General features: G+C 59.7%; 1 protein-coding gene across 2 annotated transcripts in view; it reads right to left on the bottom strand.

Moving 5' to 3' along the window:
• Window positions 1–537: 537 nt before the first annotated feature.
• The window catches only part of CLIP2 (CAP-Gly domain containing linker protein 2), a 42,590-nt gene continuing 15,457 nt past the window's right edge, over window positions 538–27,670 (bottom strand). Inside the window, exons 4-17 of one of the 2 annotated variants that reach the window (XM_045285125.1) lie at window positions 26,741–26,865; window positions 25,023–25,236; window positions 24,283–24,480; window positions 22,272–22,375; window positions 20,370–20,430; window positions 13,637–13,741; window positions 11,364–12,200; window positions 9,243–9,300; window positions 6,318–6,401; window positions 5,183–5,339; window positions 4,727–4,886; window positions 3,944–4,129; window positions 3,545–3,607; window positions 538–2,105 (exon numbers count right to left, since the gene is read on the bottom strand). In XM_045285125.1, the coding sequence (XP_045141060.1) occupies window positions 2,094–2,105; window positions 3,545–3,607; window positions 3,944–4,129; window positions 4,727–4,886; window positions 5,183–5,339; window positions 6,318–6,401; window positions 9,243–9,300; window positions 11,364–12,200; window positions 13,637–13,741; window positions 20,370–20,430; window positions 22,272–22,375; window positions 24,283–24,480; window positions 25,023–25,236; window positions 26,741–26,865 (2,364 nt within the window). In that variant the 3' untranslated portion in view covers window positions 538–2,093. The remainder of the gene's footprint in view (window positions 2,106–3,544; window positions 3,608–3,943; window positions 4,130–4,726; window positions 4,887–5,182; window positions 5,340–6,317; window positions 6,402–9,242; window positions 9,301–11,363; window positions 12,201–13,636; window positions 13,742–20,369; window positions 20,431–22,271; window positions 22,376–24,282; window positions 24,481–25,022; window positions 25,237–26,740; window positions 26,866–27,670) is intronic. The other variant, XM_045285129.1, reaches the window with a different exon arrangement.

Raw genomic sequence — 27,670 nt, 5'->3', positions numbered from 1 at the left:
GCAGCGTACTGTTCCCGTGCCCTGGCGGAGGAAGCTCCGGTAGGGAGAAAATGCGCTCCCTAACACTGTAAACAAGCCCCTCAATCACGTGCTGGCTGCGTCACTGCCATTTTATATGGCAAGATTTTGTCTCTGCCAGAAAAAACCAGTGGTAGTGTTTAGCTTTTTCCTTGCAAAAAAACAAAACGAAACAAAAAACCCTCACTGCCATCCAACCGATCCTGAGCCATAGCGACCCTATAGGGCAGGGGAGAATTGCCCCTGTGCGTTTATAAGGCGACAACTCATGGGAGTTGAAATACCAACAGGTAACCCCTAAACCAGTGTTTCCTGGCAGGATGCTTCCAAACACACCACGAACAGATTCAGACCCAAGGGCGGGGCAAGGATCTTCCCATAGTGCTCTGCGCACAAGCTGCCCCAGGCCCCGGCTGCAACCCTTTGGTCTGTAGCAACATTCACACCCCAGTAGGAATTCGCGGCCCAATCCCGGACCAGCAACCCAGGGGCCCGCAGAGAGCCGCAGCCAACCAACAGTGGAGGTTCCGGACCTCAGTCACAAGCTTTATTGCCCCGAGCACGGACTTGCCACACATCCACAATTCCACTTTGGGGAGAGGAAGACAAGGAAGGGGGGGGGAGGGGGGTCCATGGCAGAACTGGAACCGAGCAGCAGGTGCAGAGGATCACCGCTGCTCCGTGGCTCCAGCCCCACCTGGTGCACGGGCCTCGCTGTTGGGTCACTAATGGCTGCCCCCTGGCCTGAGTGTGCGGACAAGAGCAGTACTGGGCTCTGGATTAGGCCGCCCAAGCGTGGCTTCTCTATGATTAATAAAACCTCATGCGAGCGCTACCAAAAGCCAACAGGGAAGGGGTCCAGGGTACCGACCTGCACGGTGGGACAGGCTGCGCTTAGGTGAGCGCATGCGCACCACCCGCCTGCGCCTGGATGAGATTTGCCTACCTGTCCGGGTGCGTTATAGGATCATCCCTGGCGAGCCTGAGCTTGGGGAGAGCGTTGCTGAGGCCCGGCGTAGGCTCGAAGCCAGCTACTCCCACCGCACACAGGCCTGGAGCAACTTAGCAGGGCTTCAGAGAAAAGAGGGGAGGCCACTAGATTTTTCTGTCCAACACACTTTCGGGGCTTATCCTGGTTACGGGAGGCAGGGCTGGCAGGTGGAGAGGCGGCAGTTGCTGGTACAGGGATGCACAGAGTATATGCAGCAAGTGCGCCCTGCCCGGGACCCGGGCCTGCACGGCCAGTGCACACACAAACCTAGTCAACGGGTGGGGAGGAGGGACCCCAGTCAAAACCTGCTCTGGGCTCCCCTGTGGCTGCCCCATCCCTAGCCCCAAACGAGGGCTGGCCAAAGGCAGTGGTGGAGTGCAGGAGGGCGACACCCCAGTTTCTCTAATACTGTAGCTCCTAGCTGCAGCTGGTGGGGCGTGGGGCAGAGAGGTCACACGCCACCCTCCAGGCACCGAGAACATGGAGTCCTACTGGACAGGAGGGTGGCGGAATCTAGTACCACTATTTAAAGGGGGCTCCGTATCTAGGGATGAGGAAGTAGAGGGCACCTCTATCAGGAAATGGCTTCAGAAAAGGGGCTCCTACCTGGTGCCTGCAGCCTAGACCCACCCGCTGGGTGCTTTCCCAGGTCCACTCCGGGGAAAACAGCTCTAGGTGACCCAGGGGGCTGAGGGCTGAGGAAGACAGCAGGGACGCAGTGGGAAAGCCTCCCCTCTTCCAGCTCCCAGGGGCTGCCCACCGGCAGGGAAGAGGGCGGCGAGGGAGGGGCCGACCCCTGGTCCCGGCTTCCCAGACGAACTCTGGAAACCGCTGGGCATCTGGGTGTCCGAGTGCCAGGCGGAGCCTGGATGCCACGGTCAGTGGAAGGCCGAGCTTGAGGGAGCCTCCTGGTCCGGCAGGGGGTTCTGGGAGGGGGATTGTCCACAGCGGTGAGTATGTCATTGTTACAAACACTGTTCTTGTCTCCAAAGTGACCATCCTGGCCCCTGCCTGGAGGGGGCGCCATCAGGGCAGGCCAGCGGTCTCTGGTGCGGGCTGGACCACTCCACCGGGTTCTTCAGGGTCAGTGCTTTTCCTAAGGGAGAGCAAGGCCCCGGTCAGCTGGGTGTTCTGGAAAGGCAGGCCCGCGTGGGCAGCAGCGAGGGCTCCCGGTAGATGGGTGCTGAGGGAGAGGTGGGGAGCATGGAGGGCCAGGCACAGAATGGCATATACACAGGTCTCGAGGCAGGAAGGCTCCTCAGAGGTGGCGGGGTGGGAGCTGTGGGTGACAGGTTGAGGGGAAGAGGCCAGAGGGGCTGGGCTTTACAAAGAGGCCGCAGGGCCTGTGTGAGGGCTGGCCAGAGAAGAGAGGATGGCAGAAGCCAGACTCAGAGGAGCACAGACAAAAAGGGGGTTCGTGGTTGCTTAGGGTTGGGGGGCCTGAGTAGGTGTGGGGGAGGAAAAGCTGTCAAAGCTCCACACCCCCTGCCTGTGAGCCCACCCGCTGCTCTGGGCGGAAAGCTGAGGCCGTCTGCGCCAGCCAAGATTTGCAGGCCTGGGAACCCTCCGGGGCAGCTCGACTGTCCTACAAGGTCGTCATGAGTTGGGGCTGACCCCACAGCAGTGGGGGTTGGGATGGGTGGGAGTGAGGCAGAGTCACAAAAAGCCACCACGACGATCTTGGGCAAAGGGGTCCAAGCACCGCGTTCTGAACGAGGTCAACACTTAGAGTGGCCTGACAGCAACGAACGTGACCGAGGACAAGGGGGCATGACACCAAGTCACGAAGTCAACTTGCCCCAACCCCGGACCCTGTCCCGAATCCCAAACCCAACCAGAGCGGTTGCCTCCGCTGAGTGGATCCTGACTCCTGGTGGCCCCCCACCCCCACCCCGCCCTGTGTCAGACTAGCACAGCGCTGCTCCTCAGCGCTTTCCAGGACCGGTTTTGTCAGAAGTAGATGGCTAGGTGCCTCTGGGCAGACTCACACTGCTAACACTTCGGTGAGCAGCCAGGGGTCTAGCTTTGTGTGGCCCCCTGTACTGGGGGGGTCAGAGGGGAGAGGGCAAACTCTGGAAGGCTTTGTTTTATCAACACACACGTTCAGGAAGTATACTAACCCTTAAAACGGCAACCTCAGTCAGCTCTCAGTGAGAAGGCTACTCTCATGAGGGTCGTCTTCTTTATACAATTTTGGATTTTTCCCCTCAAAGTGTCCAGAGAGACTGTGACTTTATCGTTTATTTTCTTTAAAGGAGGTTTTCATCAAAGGATCTGAACTAAGTGTGAGAGCGTTCAGGAGGACAGGTCCCTCTGAGAAGCGGACACCACACACACAGCCTATTGGTCCGTGTGTATGAAGAGGCCTTCAACAACAACAACAACAACAAAAGATCTGTGGGAAAATCCTGTGATTTGTTCATTTCCCCACAAACATTGTGAAGCCCCCTGGGACTGCCGGTGGTGGTGACAGGGTCATCCCCTGCAGAGAAGCCCGTCAGGATGGGAAGGCCGGGGTCCCCGGGCCACCCTTACCTCTTGTTTGTGGGCCTTGTCTTGCTGGTGGATGCCATTCGCGGATCCGGGACCGCTGAGGGCCTGTGAGGGTGGGGGAGAGGTCAAGCGAGGGTCTCTGGTGCCCACTAGAGGCGAGGTCTTCCTGATGGGGCGCCCCCACAGACTAAGGCCCCAACTGAGCTCCTCAGGAGGAAGTCAAGTCGGTCGGTCCCCCTTGGCCCAGAGGGCGGGGCTCTGTCCCTCAGACAGGGCTCCCGGGACGGGACTTGATCCCTTCAGTCAGGTTCATTGGGCGGGGCCATCTTCATTTAGATTTAACCATTCAGATTTGTCCTGGAGCTCCCAGGACAGGGCTCCCCAGATGGGGCCACCTCCCTTCCTCCTCCCTCAATGAGCCCAGCGCTGGCCATGGCTGACCTGGGACTTGTCGGGGCAGCTGCGCATGGCCTCCAGGAGCTTCTCCACCTGCTGGTTCTGGTCCAGTGCGTCACGCAAAGTGTCCTCTGTGCTGATCAGCTGGTGCTGCAGCCGCAGGAGCTCGGGCGCCGTGGAGGGGTCAATGAGGGAGTACCGCCTCTGTTCCGACAGGGACTTCTCTTTGACCTGGACGCAGCAGGAGACAGGAAGAGGGAGAGTGTGTGCGTGCGTGCACGTGTGTGTTTGTATGTACATGTGGGTTGGGGGAAGGCGGGCTTTACCGGCTCCACCTGGACTCCAGACCCAGCCCGACCACCAAAGTCCCCCACTTCACCTGAGAGCCCCCACTGAATGTTTCTCCCCGCTCCCTGCCTTGAATTCTCAGCTCTGCCAAGGGAGCTCACGTTCTCCGAGTCCCGGGACGCTCCGACTTCTTTCCCTCGGAATGATCCCAACCTCCGCCCTCCATCTCACCTGACCACCCTGCGTCTGGGCCTTGCCCCCTGTGACCGCCATGAACACTGGTTTTCAAGGTCTCCACGGCTGTGCCAACCCACCGTGGGCCCAGAGGCATCCCCTTTAAGAGGGCAGGCCAGCAACCTGACCCTACACTGTCCCCCACAGAGCCTGATCTTTTAGCTCAGCTCGGCCCCTCGGTGCTTTGGAGGCGGACACTTGCCTCCAGAAACCACCACCCTCGCCACGCCATGCCAGGCCCGCCACGCCACGCCCTTGGCCACGTCCACCCACCTCGCCCTCCCCCACGGCCACGCCCCCACGCACCTGCGCCGCCAGCTTCTCCCGCAGGCCCCGGATGTCCTCCTTGAGTTTCTGCTCCTTGATCCGCCACTCGGCCTTGTGGACTTCGCGGCTCAGGTCCCTCTCGGGCCCCGGGGAGTGGCGGTTGGCTTCCAGCAGCAACACGCGCAGTTCGTTCAGGCTCCTGGAGGGCGGGCAGCGCAGCGGGGTCAACCCTGCCCCGCCAGCTCCCGCACCTGGACACTGGTCCTGCTGCAGCAGGGGCCTCCCACCGGGGACGGGAGGGACCAGATCTGACCAAGGGGGTGGGGGGTGGGGATAGGAGGTGTCCTTGGCAGGCTTTTGTTCGAAAGGAGGCAAGGTGGATCGAAGTTCGAGGTTCACTGGAGCTGCAGACAGGGGGCCAGGGTCCCTCCAGCCCCTGGGCAAGGAGGGCAGGCGAATGTCCGAGCATGCCTGATCCGGGCCCCAACGACTCACCGCTCCTTCCGCAGCAGCTCCTGGCTGAGAAGGACCAGCTGGCCCGAGGCATCGTGGGTCTTCCGGGACATGGCCTCCAGCTCGGCCTCCAGCCGCCTGGTCTCCCTCAGCAGGCTTTCCACCTTCTTCTCCCCGCCCTTGCACTTCCCCTCCAGCCCTGCAGGGGGAAGAGGGGGTGTGTGGGACTGCGCCCCCCAGGGCCGAAGCTCGGCCCAGGGAACAGGTCTTCCCGGGAGGTGACAGCTAGGCAACCCACGGAGTGCTTGGAAGGCCCTCTCCTGTCCTTGGGGGGGCAGGCAGCAAGGGGCTTGAGAAGACGGCTACAAAAAGACCCTAAAGTATCAGCCGTTTGGTTTGAGTTCAGATCTTTCCGAGAGCTGACAGCCTCATCTTCCTCCCTCGGAGTGGTTGGTGGGTTTGAACCGCTGACCTTGAGTAGAGCAAAGAGCCATGCTTAACCCACGGTGCCACCAGGGCTCCTCTGCCTCGACAAAGCTCGAGCCAAACTCCCTGCCCCCGAGTTGAGCGGCATCTGGAGGGCAGGGCAGAACTTCCCTTGTGGGTTTCCGAGACCGTAGCTCTTTATGGGAGTAGAAAGCCCCATTTTTCTCCCACAGAGCGGCTGGTGGGTGCTGACCTTGTGGTTAGCAGTCCAACTCATGTCCACGGTGCCACCAGGGTTCCGTGACCTGGACACGGCTAAATCTTCTTGTTGGCCTTGGTGGGGCCTGAGGTCCTCAAGCCACGAGAATGTGACGGGAATTTGGTCAAACCGGGTGGGAAACGGTTCGCAAGATGTGAGCTATTCCCATGGGCCCCATCCCTGGCACTCTTGTGAGCAAGAAGCAGTGCCAGCTTATGCCCAAATCAAATTCCAGCCCACCAGCCCTGCCTGGCTCTCCGAGACAGCAATTCTGATACCCTGGCATCTTTTTCCAGGGCTCGGGGCAGTGACGCTGCTGTCAGAGTGGCCGAGGGGTCACAACCTTGTACCATGATGAGATTTCATAGGTGACCTGGCGGAGGGACGTGGCTGGGGCCCCAGGTTATGTCATGGGTGGGCATGGCTCATCTGTTCCACTCACTGCCGCTCAGGGAGACCCCCTTGCATCTCCCCGGCGGGAGGGAGACTTACCACTTACTTGGGCCCTGAGCATCTCGGTCTGGGATGTCAAGGCGGTCACTTCTTTGTCCCTCTTGTTCAGCTTGTCCTGCAGCTCTGAGGGGAGAGAACAAAGGGGCTACAGGCCCTGCGAGCCAGTGGCCGAGGCTGTGGCCGACCCCTGGGGACCATGCTGGACACCGAGTTTTGTCCTCACTCTGGAGAAGCCACCCTGAAGAGGAGGCTTCCACACGGGGTGGCCATGGGCCACTTGTCTCTCAGAGCCTTAGTTCCCACATGTGGAAAGTGGGCACGGTAGTAACGGCAGTGCCCAATGCCATGGCTGTTAAGCGTGCAGGGCTTCAGGGTAGCCATAACGGTCACGTATGGAAAACTAGCAGGAACACACGCCATGGACACCTGTCCAAACCCCAAAACCCACTGCCATCAAGTGGACTGCGACCCCTCGCGACCCTATAGGACTGGGCCAAGCTGCTCCTGTGGGTCTCCAAGGCTGTCAGTCTTTGCGGAAGCAGCAAGCCTCCTCTTTCTCCCAAGGAGCGGCTGGTGGGTTCGAACCGCTGACCTTTCGGTTAGCAGCCTGATGTGTAATCTGCTATGCCACCAGGGCTCCTCTGAAAGGTGTCAAGTCTCTGCTCATTTACAAATCTCATGCAACACCAATTAAACACACCCATCAGATTTTGCCTTTTCTGGGGGAGCCGGAGAGGGGAGCCCCTCCTGGTCAGACAGCATCGCATGTGGGGGGAGTGGGGTGTTGTGGTCACGTTAAAGACCCACCCTACCCTGTGCTTGTCATCTGTAGCCTTTTTGTTGCCAGTCCCTGGAGCAGAGGATCTGGGATTTAGTCGGGACGGATGCCTTGGCCATCCCCGGCAGCCTGGTGCACAGTGGAATGACGCGCTCCTGGTCCTGCACCCACCTCCTCTTCTATTGTTCGTACAAGGGGGTGGGTGGGTGGGGAGCCCATTGTTGCAGCCACGGCGTCAATCCACAACTCTCCACCCACCGGCCTGTGATCTTCCTGCATTGGCCATCACTGCATATGCTGCATTGAGTCTGAAGAATTTATGGACTAGTATTGGACATACAGGCTAATATTAGACTTATGGACTTGATCTGGACTGGGCTGGGATGTTTTCTCAATATACAATTACTCTTTGATATAAAGGTCTCTCTTGAACACATAATGAATCTGCCTGGATTTCTCTAGTTGACCTGGCCTAACTCAGTCACTTCATGGAATCTAAAGCTCAGGCTGGTGTTTTGGGTGAGCAGCGGGGCAGGAGGGCTACAAGGACACCTATCAAGATCCTGGGTACTTGTTTGGGGAACATGAGAATGGGTCCTTGCCTCACACCTTCTAGGAGGGTGAGTGTGAAATGCATCCAGCATTGGAAGACAGAAAATGAGACTTTAAAAGTACTAGATGAAATCCATTCAAAAGAAATAAGCCCAGAAGCCTACAGTAAAAAGATTAAAATAAGCTTATACTCTAGATAGCAAATCCCACCATTAGAAAAGTAAAAAAAATACAAGCCACGCATGGGGGCAGATGTTGACAATGTCCCATATAAAGAGCATGTAAAAAACCCAAAGATCAGTAACCCCGCTGGTGGGGGGGTGGGGGTGGTAGTTAGAGGGTGGGAGCAGAAAATAGTCACTCGGACTAAGAGGGAGGGAGCAGGCCGCTATTCAGACGCCTTCTACACTTCCGGGGGGCAACGACGACGACCTCGTCAGGGCCATTTTTGGAGGTGAGGTCTGGTGGGAGGGACAATTGGTCCGGCTCCCTGGCAGCTGCTGCCATGAAGACAGCCTCTGGCCCTCAGTGACCTCATGTCCAAGGGGACTGAGCAGCTGACACTTTGAAAGCAGATGGACAGACCACTCTTCCTAGCCTGGAAGTTGAAACCTGCTTAGCATCACAGCCACACACACCTCTCCGACAGACGACGGGACGGCTGTGCGTGGGGTGCCTGGGAAGGAACATTCTCCCACGGGGCCATCGCTGCCTCCCCTCGGCTTGATGGCGTCCCAGGTGACCGATGGCAGTCTGTCGGGGCACAGACTGGAGCACCCTAACTAGCCGTGGATAGGGACGTCGCTACGTACGTGGCGCAAGTCCCGCGGTTCTGGAAAACAAAGTGCCGACGGGGAAGGTCGGCAAGCTGTGTCACTATTCCGTGAGAAAAGTTAGGTGCGGTGTGGGAGGGATACTTCCACTCTGTTGACCTACTTGCTCGCACGTCAGACGTATTATCAGGAGCGCAAGGCCCGGAGAAGGACATCACGTTTGGTAACACAGAGGGTCACCAAAAACAGGCAGGCCTCAATCAGATGGACTGACGTGGTGGCTGCGACAGCGGCTCCAATAAGAACAACTGGGAGGAGGCCGGCACAGGACCGGGCAGTGTTCCATCCTGTGGAACAGAGGCTGCCGTGACTTAGAACTGACTTGTAGGTACCAAACAACCACACTGGCGCGTGTGTGTGTGTGTGTGTGTGTGTGTGTGTGTGTGTGTAAAATCTCTCTGGAGAAGACATAAGATTGCCCTTTCCAGACGTGTGTGTGTAAAATCTCTCTGGAGAAGACATAAGATTGCCCTTTCCAGACGTGTGTGTAAAATCTCTCTGGAGAAGACATACGACTGCCGTTTCCCTACACCTGACCAAATAAAAAACCCAAACGCACGGCCATCGAGTCAATTCCGAGTCACAGCGACCCCATAGGACAGGGTCGAACTGCCCCTGTGGGTTTCTGAGACTGTCACTCTTTAGGGAGTAGAAAGCCTCCTCTTTCTCCTGAGGAGCGGCTGGTGGTTTCAAACAGCTGACTTTATGGTTAGCAGCCCAACACATAATCATTATGTCACCAGGGCTCCTGCCAAAGGGCGGGTGACGTAGACCTCCCCCCTCCCCACCAGGCCCACTCACCCTCCACGGTCTCTTTCACCCTGATCTTCTCCTGGGAGATGTCATTGGCTTCGATCATCTGGAACGAGAGGCCCTTGTGAGGGGTGAGCGGACCTTCCCCCTGCCTGAGCCCCGGCCACCAATGGGGGTCCACAAGCCTGTCTCCCACCCCACACATACCACCGAGGCCCCTCTGCTGCTGTGGCTTCTGTGTGAGCGCCCCCACCCCCACTCTGTGGAAAGCTTACTGTCTTACATCTCCTTCCCGGGGAGACTGATGGGGGCTTGTCCTGGAGCCTCCCCTTCCAGACTCAACCCTCCCAGGCTCAGTCTCCCGTGCACACAGTAGGCACTGAATGCTGCACGGCACATCACTAATTATTTTTAATAAATAAACTCAGAAGCCGCAAAACAGAAAAAAAAAATTGATGTAAAAAAGTTTCCCCACGGCAACCACGGCTGCGAGGTGAAGCCCAAAGACAACGGACAGGCGGCTGTTTCTCAGCAGAAGTTCTGGCCTCCTGTCGGGCTGGTCGCCCTCTGAGCCTTCAGAGTCGGACACGGGATCAGGGCAGCACAGGGCCAGCGGTGGTCACCTCTGCCAAGGTGAGCCTCATACTTGCGTCCATGGATGCCAGGCTCCCTTCCAGCCCCAGGAAGCTGTGACTAACTAAAATCTTTCTGTCCAGCACAGCATGGATGTGGCTCAAAACTTAGACACTACCTAAAAGCAAAAACAAAACCCTCACACTGCAAAATTTTTTTAAAAACAATACTCAGTCATCAAGTTGAAGGCTACTCACAGTGACTCCACAGGACTGGGTAGACCCATCCCTGTGGGGTTCCAAGCCTGTAACTCTTCATGGGAGTAGAAAACCCCATCTTCCTCTGTGGAGTGGCTGGTGGGTTTGAACCGCCCACCTTTCGATTAGCAGCCCAAAGACTAACCCGCTACACCACGAGGGCCCCCCAAACCCAGCTGCTCCTGGTGTGAACCCTCTGGCTCTGGGGAGCACGTGGGCTCAGTGGCCCTAGCGAGGGCGAATAATCAAGAGAAGTGGTTTTGTTCCTTGGCTCCAGTGTGCTGGTGACTGAGGGGCAGGGCCAGCCCCAGCCCTCACCCCCCCATGCTCTGCTGCATACCCCTGCAGCCTGCTTTCCTCTCCGTCCTTCTCCCCAGGATCTTGCTAAGAAATATGTCGCCCCTCCTGAGAGAAGGGGAGGCCGCAGCAGGGGGACCTCGGTATGGTACAAGACCCCAAATCAAACCCACGGCTTCCGAGTCAACATCTCGGCTCATTTGGACCCCACAGGACAGAGTAGAAATGCCCCATAGGTTTCCGGAGGCTGTAAGTCTTTACGGGAGCAGACAGCCACATCTTTCTCCCTCAGAGCGACAGGTAGGTTTGAACCACCGGCCCCTGCTGTTAGCAGCCCAGCACTCGGCCCACTGTATTGCTCCTTCAGCATGCCGCCGGCAACCATACGCAGGCACCCCGTACTCCCGATAACGGAGTCCTCAAAGGCTAAGCTATGGCTTCCAGCTGCCTGGGGCCCGTTTCAGGGCAGCGACCACGAGACCTCCCGAGCCCAAAGATGGATTCTGCTGAGAAACCTCCACCTCGGGAGGGTTAAGGTGGATGGGGTACTCATGGGAGTGCTACCCAGAGCCTGGCACTGGTGCCCAGAGGGCTCTAGGGAGGGGTGGGCTCAACGCGAGCAGGAGGGACTAGCCTTCCAGACTGCAGTTCTGGGTGGCAGTGAGGTTCCACTGGGAATGGTGGTGTCAGATTCCCTGGGTCAGCAGGGAGGGATGCCTGGAGCGCAGGGACAGGCAAGGTTGGCCCCCACATCTTCGCCAGCCCATAGCTGAGTGGCAGACGGGGTAGAAGGTAAAAGGAGGAAGCATGGTGACATGGTGACATGGTGACTCCCTACAGCAGATGCCATCTGGGAGGGCTAGGGGGCTGTTTGAGGACTCAGAGAAAGCCAATCTCTCCAAACCTGGGGTGTCCTGATGGGGTTGGGGGGGCTCTCACCTGTGGGCATGCCACAGGGGGGCTGGAAGTCTCTAGCACTGGGCCACCCACCTCCCCGTCTGCCCCTGCCACCCGCTGGCCTGGCCCAGGGACAGAGGCCTACGTGGGTGTGCTGGGAGGAGCACGGGGACCCGAGGGCCTGCAGTCTGTTCTCGGCAACCCGGAGCCGCTCGGCCTCCTGGCGGCTCTGGGCCTCGGTGCGCTGCAGCCCCTCGTAGTCCAGCATCTTCTTCTCGGCCAGGGCGATCTGCTCCTTCAGGAACTCGATGGCCTGCGCCTGCCCGCGGTACTCCACGTCCAGCTTCTCCAGCTCGTGCACGCGCAGCTCCGCGTCCCGCCGCTGGTCCTGGGCCTCCTGCAGCTTCTGCCGGAGGCCCTCCTTCTCCTTGGCGTGCACGGCCGTCTCCAGGTCGTGCTTGGCTCGCAGGTTGCTCAGCTCCAGCTGGTGCTCCATCTTCACGCCCTCCAGCACGGCCCTCAGCTCGCCCAGCTCTTTCTGCTGGGCCCCGGGGCCCGAGTTCAGCGTGGCCTTGAGGTCCTCCAGGGACTTCTGGTGGTCGGAGGCCAGCGAGTCCAGCTTGGACTTCCAGTTGTCCATGAGGCCCATGTTCTCGTGGGTGGCCTGCTGGACCTTGGCCTTGAGGTCCGCCACCTCCTGCGCGTAGCGCTCGTTGGCCGCGCGCAGCTTCGCCACCTCGGCCTGGTAGGTCTTCAGCGCCGCCTCGTACGTGTCCCGCAGCGCGCCGCTCTCCCGCTGGTGCTCCTGGCTGGCCGACAGCAGCCGCTCGCGCAGCCGCAGGCTCTCGGCGGCCTCGGGGTGGTCGGTGGGCGGCGGGCTGGCCTGCAGCAGGTACTGCTGCAGCTCCTCGATCTCGCCGCGACGCAGGCTCAGCTCCTCCTCCAGCTGCAGCACCCGCGACTTCTCGGCCACCGTCGTCAGCTGCGGAAAAAGAGGGGGACGCGGGTCAGCCGGGAGGGAAGGAAGGGGGACCGCGGTGCGGGGTGGGGGTGGGAGGGCGGAGGGCACCGGGCACTTCCAGAAAGCCTTCCCACGCACGCCCTCACTCGGGAAGTCGAATGTCCCCATTGTCCTGCATGGGGTGGCGTGGCCGCTGGCCCAGACTGTCCAGTCTGAACGCCTGAAGCTGAACCAACTTGCGGCTCCCAGACCCTCCCTTCGCCTGAAAGGTCAACCTGACCACATCGATGACGCGGTTCCAAGGCTCTCACTGCCCTCCAGCCGATGCCAACTCACAGAGACCCCACAGGACAGGGCAGAAATGCCCTGTGTGGGTTTCTGTGGCTGTAACTCTATACTGGAGTAGAAAGCCTCGTTTTTCTCCCACAGAGCAGCTGGCGGCTTTGAACCGCTGATCCTCCGGTGCGCAGCTTAACGCATCATCACCGCACCACCAGGACTTGAAGACACTCTTTAAAACGTCTAAAATCTTTAGGAAGCGTTTGTGTGAGGGGTGTGGGGGAGGTGGAGGTAATCGTTTCTTCCGTAGTTGATTTCAATTCACGGAAATGGTTTCTCCTGGTTATCAAATGACCTGTCCATAGTTTGGAGGCTCCAACCGTCCACAGTGACGGGGTCAGTTTCCACAACCGGGCCTTTGTGCGCAGGCGTGGCTGGCGACCAAGTGCTGGCCGGTCTCTGCAAATGGCCCCCATGCATGCCCTTACACACGGGTCTCAGAGCCCCAAACGTATAGAGACCGACCTCGACTTCCTCCCCGTCCTGCTGGCTGCAGCGCTGCATGGCACTGGCCAGCCTGCAAAGTCGGGCCCTGGCACACACCTGGTGGTGCGAAGCAGCCGGTGGCGACGGGAGCCCGGACTTAAACGTGGTGCGTTCTCTCTGGCCTGGCTCCCAGCCTATTCCAAAAGCCAGACCCTGTGGCTGACAAAGATTCCCAACTCTTGGGGTCACTCCCATCCACCTGCACTTTTCTAGCCCCAGGTCCTTCAGCCTGGCCCCTCCTGCCCGCCATGATCGGTGAGCCCCTGGGTTAGACACTTGTACCCATCCGCCCGTGCCCTTGGCCAGCCTCCTGTGCTGGCGAAGGGGTCAGCCTGTTTCCAGGCCCTCCCACACCAGGGCCCGTCGACTCCCAAGATGCCCTCAATTTCTGAATGTGAGAAAGCCTCTTTGGGGCAATGCACAAGGGGGTAGGGGTCCCACGCACGGTGGGGGTGGACACAGGTCCGGAGAGCAAGGATCCCGCCACACCATCTAGCCTCCCCGGGCTGCGGGGCGGAAGCAGGTTGCCCATCTCTCCGTCCTGTGAGGGGCGTGGCAGAAGAAACCGGGCTGACAGCAATTGCAAAGGACAGAGCCAAGGGGGCCAGGAAGCCGAAGGGGACCACGGTTACCCTGTTGTCCGCTAACTCCCTGAGCAGCCGCTCGGCCTGCGCCTTCTCCAGCAGCAGGCTCCGCTCCAGCTCCCCAATGCGCGCGTGCTCCAGCTGCGTCTGGGTCTGTCCACCCGGGGCGGGGCGGGGCAGGGGCGGCGGGGAGAGGGCACGGGGGGCAGAGGAGGATGGAGGAAGAGAGAGAGAGAGAAAGAGAGAGAGGTGGCGTCATCTTCTGTGAACAAGGCAAGGAGAGCAGGTCACCAAGGAAAGACTTGAATTGACGCTGGGTAAGAGAGAGGGTCGGTCTGGGAGGCGGCGGGGTGGGGCCCGATACCCGCCCCTCACTGCGACCCAGCAGGCTGGGGGCGCTGAAGGTGGAGCCTCACACCGCTTCAGTCTCAGACCCAGATTTTAAAAACGGGGGTGACCTGGACCGCCAACTGGAATGGGAAAATTCGGGGTGGTAGTTCTGGATCGGGAGATGTGGGAGAGTCTCTAGAGTGGACAGCGGCCAGGACTGTGGAAAGCCACACAGGGGGGCATGGGCTGCTGCATCTTTGAGCTGACCACCGTGGTTTCAGGCCGTTGTCCGAGAGGCCCGTTGCCCTGCCATGTGGGGGTGTGTGTAGATGCGGGTGTGTGCCCCATGTTCTCCCGTCACCCCACCTTCTAAGAGGGGTGATGAAGGTCCTAGCAGGGCATCCGTCAGCCATCCTTTTTCCTGTTCTGGTGACCATTCCAGTTCACCCGCATTTTAAAGATCCAGGTCCACCTACATACCACTTCACTGGCAGTGACTGAGCCGGGCCAGACTGGTCCAAAGCTCTGCTTTGAGGGCTGAGGGTGGCGGCCATGGGCATTCCATTCCCCGGCCAGCTCCCTGGGGACACCCCAACTACCGCCTGCGCCCCTGGGGAGCCCAAAGCTCCGCCTCACTGGCAATCTCAGAAGCCCTTTGATAAATGAAGCAGGCGGGGCCCGGCACTGAAAGCAAAAAGCACCAATGGCATGGAAGGGCTTTGAAGAGTACTACCACCCACCTGGTCATCAGGCCGGGGGTGATCCCACCACCCGGCGCAGGTTCCTCGGTGGAGGCCAGGCTGTGCCTCCCACAGACCTGTCACCCCACTCCCATCCCCGGGGCTGAAGGAAGCACAGAAGCCCTTTTGTCTCAGCTCCACAAGCCCCACTTCATGCACTAACAAAGCTGCACATTCTCCGCATGCCCATTCTGCCCACGGCAGTTCCCACAACTGGCCCACAGGGGGCAGCAGCAAGCACAGGCCTGCTCCCAGGGCCTCATTCTCCAGCAGGAACTCGGTCTCTGGGGCAGGTCTGAGAGGAGGCAGGGCTTGCAATACAGCCGATGTGTCTGTGAGTCAAAACACTCATCAAAACCTAGAAGGGGGACGTGATGCCGTCACCTTGGGCAGAGCTGACGCTGCAAACCAACACTATCCATTCAAGAAATACTCTGCTAACAGTTTGTGTCAAAAGGTGCTGCTGCCGAATCATCAAAACCTTTAGGAAGCAAAAACATCCAACAGAGAAGCTGGTCTCTCGACATAACTAGCCTCCATCTGAGTCTCCGGCGGGTGACGTGTCCACCCTGCGGCTGTTCTTAGGTGCCGTCCAGCTGGTTCTGACCCACGGCGATTGTTCTGATGTTTGCAGCCACGGTGTCCATGCATCTCGTCGGGGGCCTCCCTCTTTTTCGCTGCCCCTCCACTGCTACCAAGCGCTGTGTCTACCAGTCTCCAGGGACTGGTGTCTTCTTGAAAACATGTGCACAGTATGTTCAGACATAAGTCTCTCCATCCTTGCCTCTAAGGAGCTCTCTGGCCGTACTTCTTCCGAGACAGGGGTGTGTGTCCTTTTGGGGGGGCCAGGCGACTTCCAGGACTCTTCTCCGGCACTGCAATCCAAAGGCGTTCATTCTTCTTCCGTCTTCCTTACCCAATGCCCATCTCTCGAACCCGCCGGGCAAGAGGGCCTCCAGGCTCATGCCTTTTCCCTGATCCTTGGGGGAAACACAAAGAAGTCTGAAGGCACAAGATCGGGGCTGGAGGCTGGATGGGTAAGGTTTCTCGGTGACCTTCCAAGAATGAGCAGGTGCCCTGTTGCGAGGGAACCTGTGCCTCGATGACACTTTCCCAGCTTCCTCACAAGTGGAGTTACCAGTCTCTGAGCCCCCGTCATCATGCCGTGCCCTTTGAGAAAACATGGTCACCCTTCGGGGGACCCTTCCCCACCGGAACTGGCCTCTCGGCCTTGCATGTCACTGGTCCAGCAGGGCCACTGTTGGGAATGGACCGTTCGCTTTGTTGTTCGGAAGGCACCCTCAGGAGACCAGGGCAAGCGGCGTTACTGGGAGCGCTGATCTGCAGGCCCCCCACTGAGGGCAGAGACGCGCCCTGACTGAAATGCTCCCCTGCGCGTATGAACCTGGAAGGTTCCTGGCAACGCTTTCCAAACTCACCGTCTTCCACGAAGGACGAATGACACGCGGGCACCAGGAACAATGAAAGCGGCCCCAGTCTAACAAGCAGCCCTGCCTGTTTGTTCTCTTGTAGAAAATTCCAGGCTGATGATGTGGGTGCCGCAATCCCACACACGCCAGCGCCGTCCTTCTCCCCGCCTCAATCGCTGCCTCTGATGGTGGGCACAGCCGCTCTGCCCTGGTCCCTCCCGAGAGATGGCGCCCAGAAGAGCATGCCCGTGGCCTTGTGGACAAGAGGAACCGTCCAGCTTCCTGACTTCAAAGGCGACCTCACTTGATCGCTAAGGGCCAGGGGCTACACCAGGACACCTTGCAAGCACTGCCAGAGCCAGTAGATCTGGGGACTGGGGGTCAGAGAGAGCCGTGGGGGGGCGGGGGGGGGGCGGCTCACTCGCTGCCATTGAGTCTGTGCCAACTCAGGGCCCCTGTGGGTTTCCAAGACTGACACTGTGGACAAGAGTGAAGAGAGAGCCCAGTCTTTCTCCCGAGGAGCTGGTTTTGAACTGCCGACCGTGCGGATCGCAGCCGGAGTGACACTGCACCACTAGGGCTCCTCTGAGCTGTACACAGGACTAAACCAGCAAGCGGCCACTGGAACTGGGGTGAGGGAGGTGCGCTGGAAGTCCCTGGGGGACCGTCCCCGGCGTAGCAGCTCTACAGACAAGGACTTTCCCCAGAGTCCACAGAGAAAGCCTCCCCGAGAGCCAGAGCCGTGAACACACACTTCTAGTTCCTGAACTGTGAGTAATAGACGTCTGTCTGTGAAAGCCACCCCCTTGTGGCAACGGGTACAGCGGCACTGTGAGAACCAAGACCAGGGCTGCGGGCAGTGGAAGCTGTCCAGTGCCTGCCCCGGTCACTCCCGGGTCCCCAAAGCTACTGTTCAGAGAGGCACCGGCAAGGTGGCTGGGCAGCTTGACAGGTGCTGATGTAACTTCCATCTGTGCACTAGCTTTAGATAGAATCCCGCCTCATCTGAGGGGGTGTCTTTGCTGTCTCCCCACCTAATAGGAGGGGCCCCACCTAGAAGGGAAAGCCCCGAACGCCACCTGGAAACTTTGGGGTCAGAGATGGGCCTAAACTTAGGTCTCCAGGACCCCCTTTCAGCTCCTTGAATCGGCGGGCACCCCTCATTTCTGGGCCACCATTCCTGTCTTACTGCCCGGCCTGAGTCCACCTCCCCGTCCTCCCCCATGCCGTGGCCCCAACCTGAGGACATGTCTCAGGTAACCAAGGCCCTGATCAGGTGCGTTCACGGGGCACCAGGTGCACTGGCTGGGACTCAACCTTGTAATTTGTAGTTCTTGAGGCCGCCCGTCAATCCCAGCTCATGGCGACCCCACCGCATCAAGGGAGAACTGGGCCCCCGAGGGGTTTCAGCAGCTCGCTTTGCAGAAGGGGGTCACCAGGTCTTCACTCCAAGGCACCTCTGGGTGGATGTCCTGTTAGGCAGCCGGTAAGTGAACCAACCATTTGCTTCACCCAAGGACCCCCCCACTTTACAACCAAGCTCTCAACCGACAGCAGACTCGGGGTGCATGGAGTTGGCCCTAGCTGTGAAAAACGGGCACTCCTGGGTGGATGAACTACGAACACGGAGTTACTCCTGGTGACTCCACAAAGCCAGGGCAGGGGCTGCTGTCGCCGCAGGCCACCAGGTGGTGGCAGAGGACAGCACAGCTCGTGGGCATCCACCGCCCACGAAAGAGAACCTCAAAACGCATTCCCAGTCTGGGACTTGGAAACCCATCGGGAAAAGCATCCGCTGACACTCCTGCCCTGGTCTGGGCACTGGGGATATTGAAGTGGAGAAGAGAGGCCGGGTTCCCCACCCTCAAGGGGACTGCAGTCAAGTCAGGGGAGGGGGGGGGCTGTGGGTGGAGGGACGCATGGTTAATAAATAAGCAAACCCACTGCCATTGAGTTGATGCCAACACAGAGAGACCCTATAACACCGGGAAGAACTCCCCCGTAGGTTTCCAAGACGTGACGTTACAGGAGCAGAGAGCCTTGTTCATCTCCCGCAGAGGGGCTGGTGGGTTCAAACCGCTGACTTGGAGGTTAGCATCGCAACGTGTAAACCCACTGTGCCACTGGACTCCCAGCCATCTGGTGAGGGGTGAGCTCCTTAAGCGTTTGACCAAAGGCAGCAGGTTAATGTTTAAGTTGAGTCTTTTGTATATATAAATATCTAACTGGCCCTGGGCAGATAAAAAGATTCCCCATTCCCACTCCGGTCTATAGGTTCCCAAACTTCTTTGGCAGACCGGCCCCTTTTCAGGAAAAACAACGAAAAACGTACCCAGCACTTCTGGCTAGTAAAAATGCTTGCACGCTAGCCTACCCAGGACGAGGTGTACAAACCTCCCTGTCAGGTCCACGCTGACTCAGTGCGTGGCTGTGGGTTTCCGGGACTAACAGCTATGGGAGTAGAAAGCCCAGTCTTTTCCCCAAAGAGATGCACGTGGTTTTGAACTGCCGACCTCGAGGCTCACAGCCCAACACATAACCACTAAACCACCAGGGCTCCTGGATAAAGCGCAGGTGTCTGCTTTTACAGCTCCCTAAATTGTTCCAGCCACCCCCAGCAGGGGGTGCCATCACCCACTTTGGGAAAAACGTTGCCTAGCCTGGACCTAAACCCCTGGACCAGGGGTCCTCAAACTCTATCCGGCCCGCCGGGTGTTTTTGCCCTGTTTGTTTTTTTACTTCAAAATAAGATATGTGCAGTGTGCATAGGAATTTGTTCACAGTTTTTAAAAAAACTATAGTTTGGCCCTCCAATGGGTCTGAGGGACAGTAAACTGGGCCCCTGTATAAAAAGCTTGAGGACCCCTGCCCTGGACATAGCCATTCCTTGGGAGAAAGATAAGAAAGCTCCCAGAATGCTCCGCAGCCTTGGAAACCCGTGGAGCACTCGACAGCAGTCGGCATCAACTGGGTGGCAGTGAGGGTGGTGGTTTGGGGGTTCGGTGGAGCCCCTGCTGACTGCCATCTGTAGAGGGCGTGCTGCCCAGGTCCTGCAGGAGGGCAGCCAGCCAGTGTGACCAAAGGACACGGGCGCTTGTCTGACACGTCCCCATGAAAGACGGTGTCACCATGTCTCTGCGCCACCTTGAGCCCTGACATCCGAGGGAGCAAATTCAGCTCCCCACCCCCAGAAGCAGCCAGCAGACCACGCAGGGCCCCATCCTAGTCAGGGCCACCCGGTACTGGACAGCCACCGCGTGCGTGCACCTCAGCTGCTGGGATGGCTTTTGGGCAATCAGAAACGACACTTTCCGATTTGGGCTGGGGCGTGACCTCGTGCAGAGAGTCCCCGAGTGGGGTCCCCAGATCAGCAGCATCACCTGGGAATGTATTGGAGACACGCATCTGCAGGCCCCCACCCAGACCTGCTGACTCAGAGCCTGAGGGGAGCCCCCCACCCCACCCCCGAGACGCTGAGCACCGCTCCAGTGTGAGACCCACTCATATTCCACAGATAAGGGAACGGAGACCCTGCAGGGGGCCGGCTGTCCAAGGACCACCCCTCCCAGCTCCCGGAGTCTTCTCCTGAGGTCGTCTCGGGTTAACCAGCGAGGGGGACACGGAAGACAGCCTGCTGCCCTGCACCCAAGGGCTCTGCAGATGTGGTGAGCAGAGGGCCGGGGGCAGGGTCTTCAAGGGTGGGGTACCCTGGAGAGGGGAAGGGCCAGCTTCATGCTGACCAGTGTGCCCAGGACACAACCACTGGCCACCCTAGGAGCTAAGCTCAGGGTCCGGGGCCCAGTCCCGCTGCCTGCTGTAAGACTTGGTAAGCCCCTTTGCCTTGGGCCTCAATTTCTTTGCCTAGTTTTTCTGAGACTCAGCAAACCATTTTCAAATTGAAATGCTCCCAAGAGCCCAGCATCAACGGAAGGCCCAGGGGACCTTTAGGGATATCTTTCAAGTTGTAGCAGGGGAACCCAGACCCTTGGGCCTTATGCCCAGTTCTATCTCCTTGCTACCTTCCATCCGCCCCACCCGGCCACTGACAGGGACCCGTGGGCCCTCTGGGGCCCAGCAGCTAAACCAATCCCACTTCCGACACCCGCTTCTCTCATTTGTGACCTGCCCCTTCCACTTGCCCTCCCAGGTGTGAATCCTGGCCCTGCCCATTCCTGCTCATCCTCTCCCTTGCAGGGGCATGGCGGCATGGCTGCCCAGACTCTGACAAATGGCTGCACCAGCCGGGCTGGGGGAGTCTGGGGGAGGGGCTCGGACGGTTACCTCCAGGTCTCCCTTGGTGATCGACTCCTCCTCCACTCGGAACTGCAGGTCCTCCACCTTCCTGCAGGGGGAGGGAGACAGCAGGCTGATGGCAGGGCTGTGCCCAGAGTGGTGGACCTCCCCAAGCCACCACGATCGGCCAGCGGCAGAGTGGCAAGGCCACCTGGGGCCAAGACTCCAGGCACAAAAGATGGTCTGCCGGAACAGGGGCCTGCCCAGAGGCCTACGGCAGATGGGGACAGAGCCTCCTGGAAACTTCCAGACTGCCTAATTCTGGCCGGCCCTCTAGGAATGAGGACCAGCAGTGTCCCTCATGTGGGTGTTGCATGTCACGGCAGTCCTCCTGGACGACGTGCGGAGTGAAGGGCATTCTGAGTGGGAGCCCAGTGGGGTTATGGTTGACTCTGCTTCTACTGGAGCTGGGAAGACTCTACCAATGGTCTAATTAGGAGGCGAGAGCAGGGCAGAGCGGGGAGGAAAATGAGTTTCCTTCTCCGTTGATCCCTCCTCACCCCCATGCCTCAAAGTCTGGGGCCAGAGGTCCCACCCGGACACCTGGTGGCTCCTGATGTGGAGGCCCCCAGTGCCCTGCTATAGGACAAAACTCCGGGAGGGGCAGGGGGTGGGGGAGACACACTTGCCCACACTGGGCTGGGGCTGCTGGCTTTGTGGGGAGCACACCACCCACCCCGAAGCTGCTGGGGTCTCCGGCCGACGCCCAGCACTCAGATGAGAACACAGTGGCCCAGAGAGGGCAAGCAGCCTGCCTGAGGTCACACAGCACACGGAGGGCGGTGCAGGCACATACAGGCACCCAGGCCCTTCCCCAACACGACCCCTCCCCACCCAAGACGCCTTCAAAGCCTGCTTTTGTTTGTTGGCTGGCACTGGGCACGTTGCCATGGGAACCAGATGTGTGGGCCCCATGACCGGCCGTCTCGGGAGGATATAAATACACCCCTGTCTCCCTGAGGCAGACAGCAACAACAGGCTGGGAGCATGTGCCTCGGCCGAAAGCCCAACAGACTCAGGTCAGGTGGGGGCGCAGGGGGTAATGCAGGGACCAGAGTATCACCCCGGATGCTGACTACCATGCTGAAAGTCCTGCTGGGGGTCCCCACAGGCCACCCAAACCAGCGGGGCACCTGCTGTCTGGTTGAGGGTGGGTGGGGCTGAAGGACATGCCTACATCTTTTGGTGGGGGTCTGGAGCCCACTGCCTCCCTCCTGACCCTCCTCGGGGCCAAGACGGTGGCCCGGGTGGGCCGAGGTTCCTCTCTGCAGCCCTGGAAAAGCCCGAGACACAGACAGAGGAGACCACCAGCCAGCCCCCTCCCACTGAGGCAGGGCAGAGGCAACCAGGGCCTGGCTGATGGCCTCAGGCAAGTCCCTTCTTGCCACCCATGATGTGAGAGAGATGAGCCGGCCTTCCAGGCTGACCCCTGACCTGCCTGCTGCGCGTAGCCTCAGCTCTCCGACCCGGACCCTGAGCACAGGCTGGGGGTGCAGGCTGTCGGGTTCAGAAGAGTTGAACGCACACACATAGCAGGGGGGTAAGGACCCAGAGGGTGCTGGGAGAGCAAGGGGCTGCCCGCCCCCACCCCATTTGTTGTGCAAGCAGAATGGGGCAAAACAGTGAGCCCCAAGGGACATGTCTCTGTGGGGTTTCTCCTGCACCCAGCACCTCGTAGGGGTTTTATCTGCCTGTTCCCCGCCCCCCGGCAGCCTGGAGAGATGGGGTGCATCACCTCACAGTACAGTGCGGAGACTGAGGCCCACAGAGAGCAGGCCACTCCCCAGAGGGCCGAGGCGGTGAGCGGTACAGGTGGGACGTGGGCCTGGGTCGGCCGAGCTGTGCCCGAGCCTGCGGTGGTGGCCCCATCCGTCGGGGCTTGGCACGTACCTCCTCTCCTCCTCCAGCTGGTTGGACAGGTCCACCTGCTCCTTGCGCACGCTGTCCACCAGCAGCCGGGCCCGCTGCAGCTTCTCCTCGGCCTCTACAACATACTGGCCCCGAGCCAGGGCCAGGACGGGGTCAGCCTCCTCCTGGGGCCCGGCGGCATGCCCCCACCCCACAATGGCCCCCACCCCTGACACCCCCAGTCCCTGGCCCTTCCCCCGCATGCACCTGTGGTCTTGTGAGGACCCGCCAAAGCACACAAGTGAGCTCGGCCTGGGTGCTCTCGGCACCCTGGGGGTAAGGTGGGGGTGAGCCAAGGCCCAAGAGGGGGGACAGGGCCCGGGAGGAAGCGCTCAGGTGGGGCAAGGACAGGCCTGTGGCCAAGGTAGATCCGACAGGCTCAGGGACGACGCGGGCGTGAGACCCTCAATCCAGCCTGTGAAGCTGCTCACGAGCAGGGTCTCAAGCGCGGGCACACGGGACCCGGCGCTGGTGTCCCCTTGGCCGGTGGCGGCCCCTGGGCGTCAGAGCAGAAGCTCGCTCTGTGAAGCCTTCAGGACGGTTCCGGGCCTTTCTTCAAGGCGCTGCCGACTGGATCTGAACGGCCAACCTCTGCGTTAGCAGCCGGTGCTGCCACTGGCCACGCCCGGGGATTTCGGAGGGAGCGCTGGTGGTGTGGTGGTTATGTGCCCCCGTGGGCTGCCATCCAAAGGGCCAACCGTTCAGAACCACCGGCCCCCCCACGGGAGAAGGACAGGCCCATCTCCTTCTGCAGAGTCAGCCTCGGCAGCCCACGGGGGCAGGGCTACCCTGGGCTCTGGGGTCACTGTGAGTCGGAGCCCACTCAGCAGCACGGGGCAGGGCATCTGTGAGGGGCTGAAGGGCTGCAGATGGCAGCGGGCGGGGCTGCCTCGGGGAGGGGACAACCCGAGACGGACGGGGACGCGGCCAGCGAGACAGCGAGAGCCTGGACAAACACCGCCGTGGAGTCTGTGCCGACCCCGGCGGCCCTGAGGACGGGCTGCGGCTGCCCCGAGGGCTTCTGCGGCTGCCAATCTTCACGCCAGCAGACGGCCTCGTCTTTCTCCCCCGAGCGGCTGGTGGGGTTCCGACTGCTGACATGGTCTTGGCAGCCCAACTTGTGACCCGCTGGACAACCCCCGAGCTCCTTCACGTCCAACTCCCAGAAAGCCCACCACCATCGAGGCCGCTGTGACTCAGCACGCCCCTAGAGGGCAGGGTAGAACTGCCCCTGTGGGTTTCCGAGGCTCACTCTTTACAGGAGCAGACAGCCCCCTCTTTCTCCCGCGGAGCAGCTAGTGGTTTCGAACTGCTGACCTTGAGGTAGCAGCCCTCCGTGTGCCCTGTGCTACCAGGGTACCTTCCATGTGATACAAAGTAACGAAACAAAGGACAGAAAACGAACACCACCCAGGTCCTGAAAGTAGGTGTGAGCGTCCAGAGAGAAAGAACATTTACAAACAAAGAGGGCAGGAAGGGCATTCACTAGCTTCTGAGGGCAACCTGGGGAAAGGGAGCGGACGGGCGGACCAGTCAGCCACAAAACCAGCTGCCACTGACTGGACACAGACGTCTGGACCCACGGGTGTCAGCATAGGACTGGGCTCCAGGGGAGACGCCCAGGGCTGCTTTTTCAGAAGTACCCCCAGCCCTTTCTCCCGAGGCACCTCGAGCTGAGCACACAGAGTGTGCGCCCCCCCAGGGAGACCGTGGATCATTTATCCCTTAGAGCAGCGGGTCTCAACCTTCCTCCTGCCGCGACCCTTTCAAACACCTCCTCATGTGGTGGTGACCCCCCGACCAAACATTATTTTCGTGGCTACTTCATCACTGTCATTTTGCTACTGTGATGAACCAGGCGACCCCTGTGAAAGGGCTGTTCCACTCCCAAAGGGGTCGAGACCCACCGGTTGAGAACCACTGCCTTGGAGCCCCGGGCTCTGTGTGTGCATGTGTGCGTGCACGCGGTCAGGGGGAGGTGGCCCGTGCCCACCTGCTCGTGCTGTGCCTTGAGCAGGGCGATCTCCTTCTCCACCTCGCAGATGTGGCTCGTGGCCTTGGCCACCTCGGCCCGCTCCAGGTCCCGCTCGGCCAGCAGCTGCTCGATGTGCTGCTGCTTCTCCTTCAGCGCCTCCTGCAAGGCCGTGGTGCCCGAGATCTTGCGGGCGTAGCGTGAGGAGGTCTCGGTGAGCTGCGGGAAGACGCGTGGGCGGGTGGGACTCAGGCGTCGCCTGTCCGGAGGCCTGTGAGCTCAGCTGGCTCTACCCAGCCATGTGTCCTGCCAAAGGTCTGGACTCCCAGGGCCCTGCCCTGTCCTGCCCTACAATGAGGCCTGGCTACTTACTCAGGGAGGATCGTCACAGCCGAGGTTCAGAAGCCCCTGGGACACTCTCTCTGGCCATGAGGAGCCTCCTTCCCAAGACTATGTTCAGAGTGAAGGGCCCACGTCCACTGAGGCGGCTGCACCAGACTGCCCGACTCCCTTGGCCTGTCTGTGAATTACCTTCTGACCCCTCTTAACTACCAGGGAAGAACCCAGGCTATGACAAATCTTATGTCACAATGACAATAAATATAAATGGGTTCATTTCCTCTATTAAAAAAAGGAACTTGTATCTTTGTTCAAAAGCCCTAAACTGAAGGACGCCTGTACCCAGACTGTCAGCGACACATGGGGTGCGGTGGGGGGACCTGGTCAGCCAGGCAGTGCCCCCTCCCCAGCCCCACCCTTACCAGGCCACTTCGGCTGGGCCGGCCTCCCACGGAGGAGGCCACGGAGCTGACAGAGCTGATGGAGGAGCTGCTGGGGCTGTGTGTGAGGGCAGAGACCCCCATGGTCATGCGCTTGGTCTTCTTGGCTTTGGCTGGGCTGGTGGACGGGAAGCCGATGCGGATGACCTTGTGGATCGGTGCGAAGAGGCCGAACTTGGGCGGACACTGGAAGTACCTGCGGAAGGGGGCAAGGGTGACCCTGCGGTCATGGCCCCACAGCTCAGAGCCTCCATGCTCCCCACCCTGTTCAGAGCCCAGAGGGCAGAGAGGCACCTCCTTGGGGTCCCGTGACCCATACCCCAGGCTGGAAATCCCCGAGACAGGAAGACGGTATTCCTAGAAAATGAACCAGTCACTGGGGAGCAAGGGCAATCACCGAGCCCCCGGCCCCGTGCCAGTCCCTGTCTGTGAATGCCCACTGCCAGCTCCCCGGAGCCTCCTCTGCTATCTGAAGATCCCGGGTGAGGACAGCGAGTCGCAGAGAGGTCAGTCACACACTAGTGACGGGGCAGAGGCTTGGCTCCCACACCTGTGTCGGAAACTTGCCCGGCCAGACCTGCCACTCACTCTCAGAGTTGCCCTCGGGCCACCCCAGGCCCAAGGCATTTCACCGGCTTCCTGTCCCTGGGGGTGGGGTGGGGGGCGGTGCCCACCATGCCCTTCGATTCTGAAACTGAAACACCGCCATGAACATGGAGGCGAAATGCTGTCTCAAGGACTTCAGAGCCTCTTCTTGGACAACCTCGGGGGTCACGGGTTCAGGGGACAGAGTGCTCGGAGCAAGACCAAGCCACTGCCGCTGGGTCGGGTCCAGTTTCCAGCAATGCTGGGGGCAGAGCTGTACAGTCGGGTTTCTGAGACTAAGATTCCTTATTTACAGGCCATTGCTCTCCCCGAGTGGCTGGGGGCTGGAACTGCTGACCTCATAGGGAACAGTCCAGAGCTTCACTCATGGTCCTACAAAGGCCCCTACAAGGGCCCCAAGGGGAGGGCTAACAGCTGATATCTCCCACCTATGGGTCTCTGCCCAGACCCCCCACCCACCCCTTATCTAGGACCCTCTTCCATCCTTTTGCAGAAGCAAACGGACTCTTGAGCCTGGCTCAAGTCCCGTTCAAGCCCTGACCTCTCCACCGAGGTGGCAGTGACCACAACCATGGGTCACTCAGGCCACCTCACTTCAATCCCACCCCTCACCTCTCACCCCGAGACCACTCTGCAGTGCAGGGAACCCACCGACGCCCTTCTCCTCTGAGAAGGCGGGGAACCCTCCTGGAGCCAGCTGTGATTCAGGTAGAGTCCTGGGGTCAAGTGCTATCTGATGAGGTCACATGCTATGGGGACTGGGGGCGTGGAGGGCAGGGACCACTGGCCCCACCTACAGCATGGCAGGGAAAGGGAGCCAGGGGACAAACAGATGGACTCTCCTCGAGCTTGCTGTGGCTTGCTGTGTGACCTTGAGCAATGACCTCTCTGGCCTCTGTTCACTCATCTGTCAAATGAGGGTGAGCGTGCTACCCACCTCTCTTGGGGGCGCTGCTGGGGGACATGAGCGGAAGCACCAACATCAGGGTGACTGGCACACCGCACCCCCCTCAACATTGGCTTCCTCAGGAGCCCCATCCCCACCCCAGGCTCTGAAATCCCTCGACCATCCCCTCCAGAAGCTCCCCCCGCACCTGGTGCCTGCCACGGCCCCGTCGTTCTTCCCAAGGGGTTCGTCCAGCTCCACGCCACACCACTCGCCCTTGGCGAAGTCTGTCTCCCCCACATAGCGCACCACGCCCGTCTTCGTCCCACCAACCTGTCGGCACAGGGAGAGAAACTCTGCATGGGGGAAGGAGGGGGCTGGGGCAGAGCCAACACAGAGGAGGCCGAGAGGACACAGGTCCACCCACTGTCTCCCAGGACCCTCCCACCAAAGAGCCCAGGCTCTGGACACAGTCAGACCTGTGTTCAAACCCTGTCTCTGCCACGCTGTGGGAGCCTCGGCAGAATTATCACTCAACCGCTCTGAGCCTCTGCATCTGCATCTGAGCGTGTCATCTGCAAAAAGTGTTTTTGGAAGGTTTAAATACTCTACGGTTCAGTACTGGATTATTGTTCAGTATCGGTGAGGTAGTTAGTCTATTGTGACAACCTGGATGATAAACACATGTGGGGTTAATTGAAGGGCAGAGATAAATGGCTCAATGAGCCTCGCCTTTCGAGTTCTCAGGTCTCTTGCTTTCTGATGGTCGGACCAGGGTGCAGCTGCCTTAGCCAGTTCCCTGCTTCAGCTGGCAAGGCTCACTTCCTGCAGGACATCCCCAAGGTGAAGCCGCATGGACTTACCCCGATGCAGCCCTGGGTGCTGGAGCACCCATGTGGAGACCCCTGCCAGTGCTGAGATGCTTACACCTTCACTGACTCAGCTTTCCTCCTGCAGTGGGCATTATTGCATGTATTTTGTGAGATGGAGGAGGACTTGGTGGATTGATGTCGGACATATGGGTTAATGTTGGACTTGTGGGCTTGGGCAGCACTGGGTTGGGATGTTTTCTTGATGTGCACTTAACCTTTATGTAAAACTCTTATACATGGGTTTCTGTGGATTTGTTTCTCTAAAG

This window comes from Echinops telfairi, unplaced genomic scaffold (assembly GCF_000313985.2).
Source record: "Echinops telfairi isolate 266 unplaced genomic scaffold, ASM31398v2 ScPeMD7_5;HRSCAF=22, whole genome shotgun sequence".
Taxonomy (NCBI): domain Eukaryota; kingdom Metazoa; phylum Chordata; class Mammalia; order Afrosoricida; family Tenrecidae; genus Echinops; species Echinops telfairi.
The sequence above is the reverse complement of the archived record's forward strand: the minus strand, read 5'-3'. Positions and strand labels throughout refer to the sequence as shown.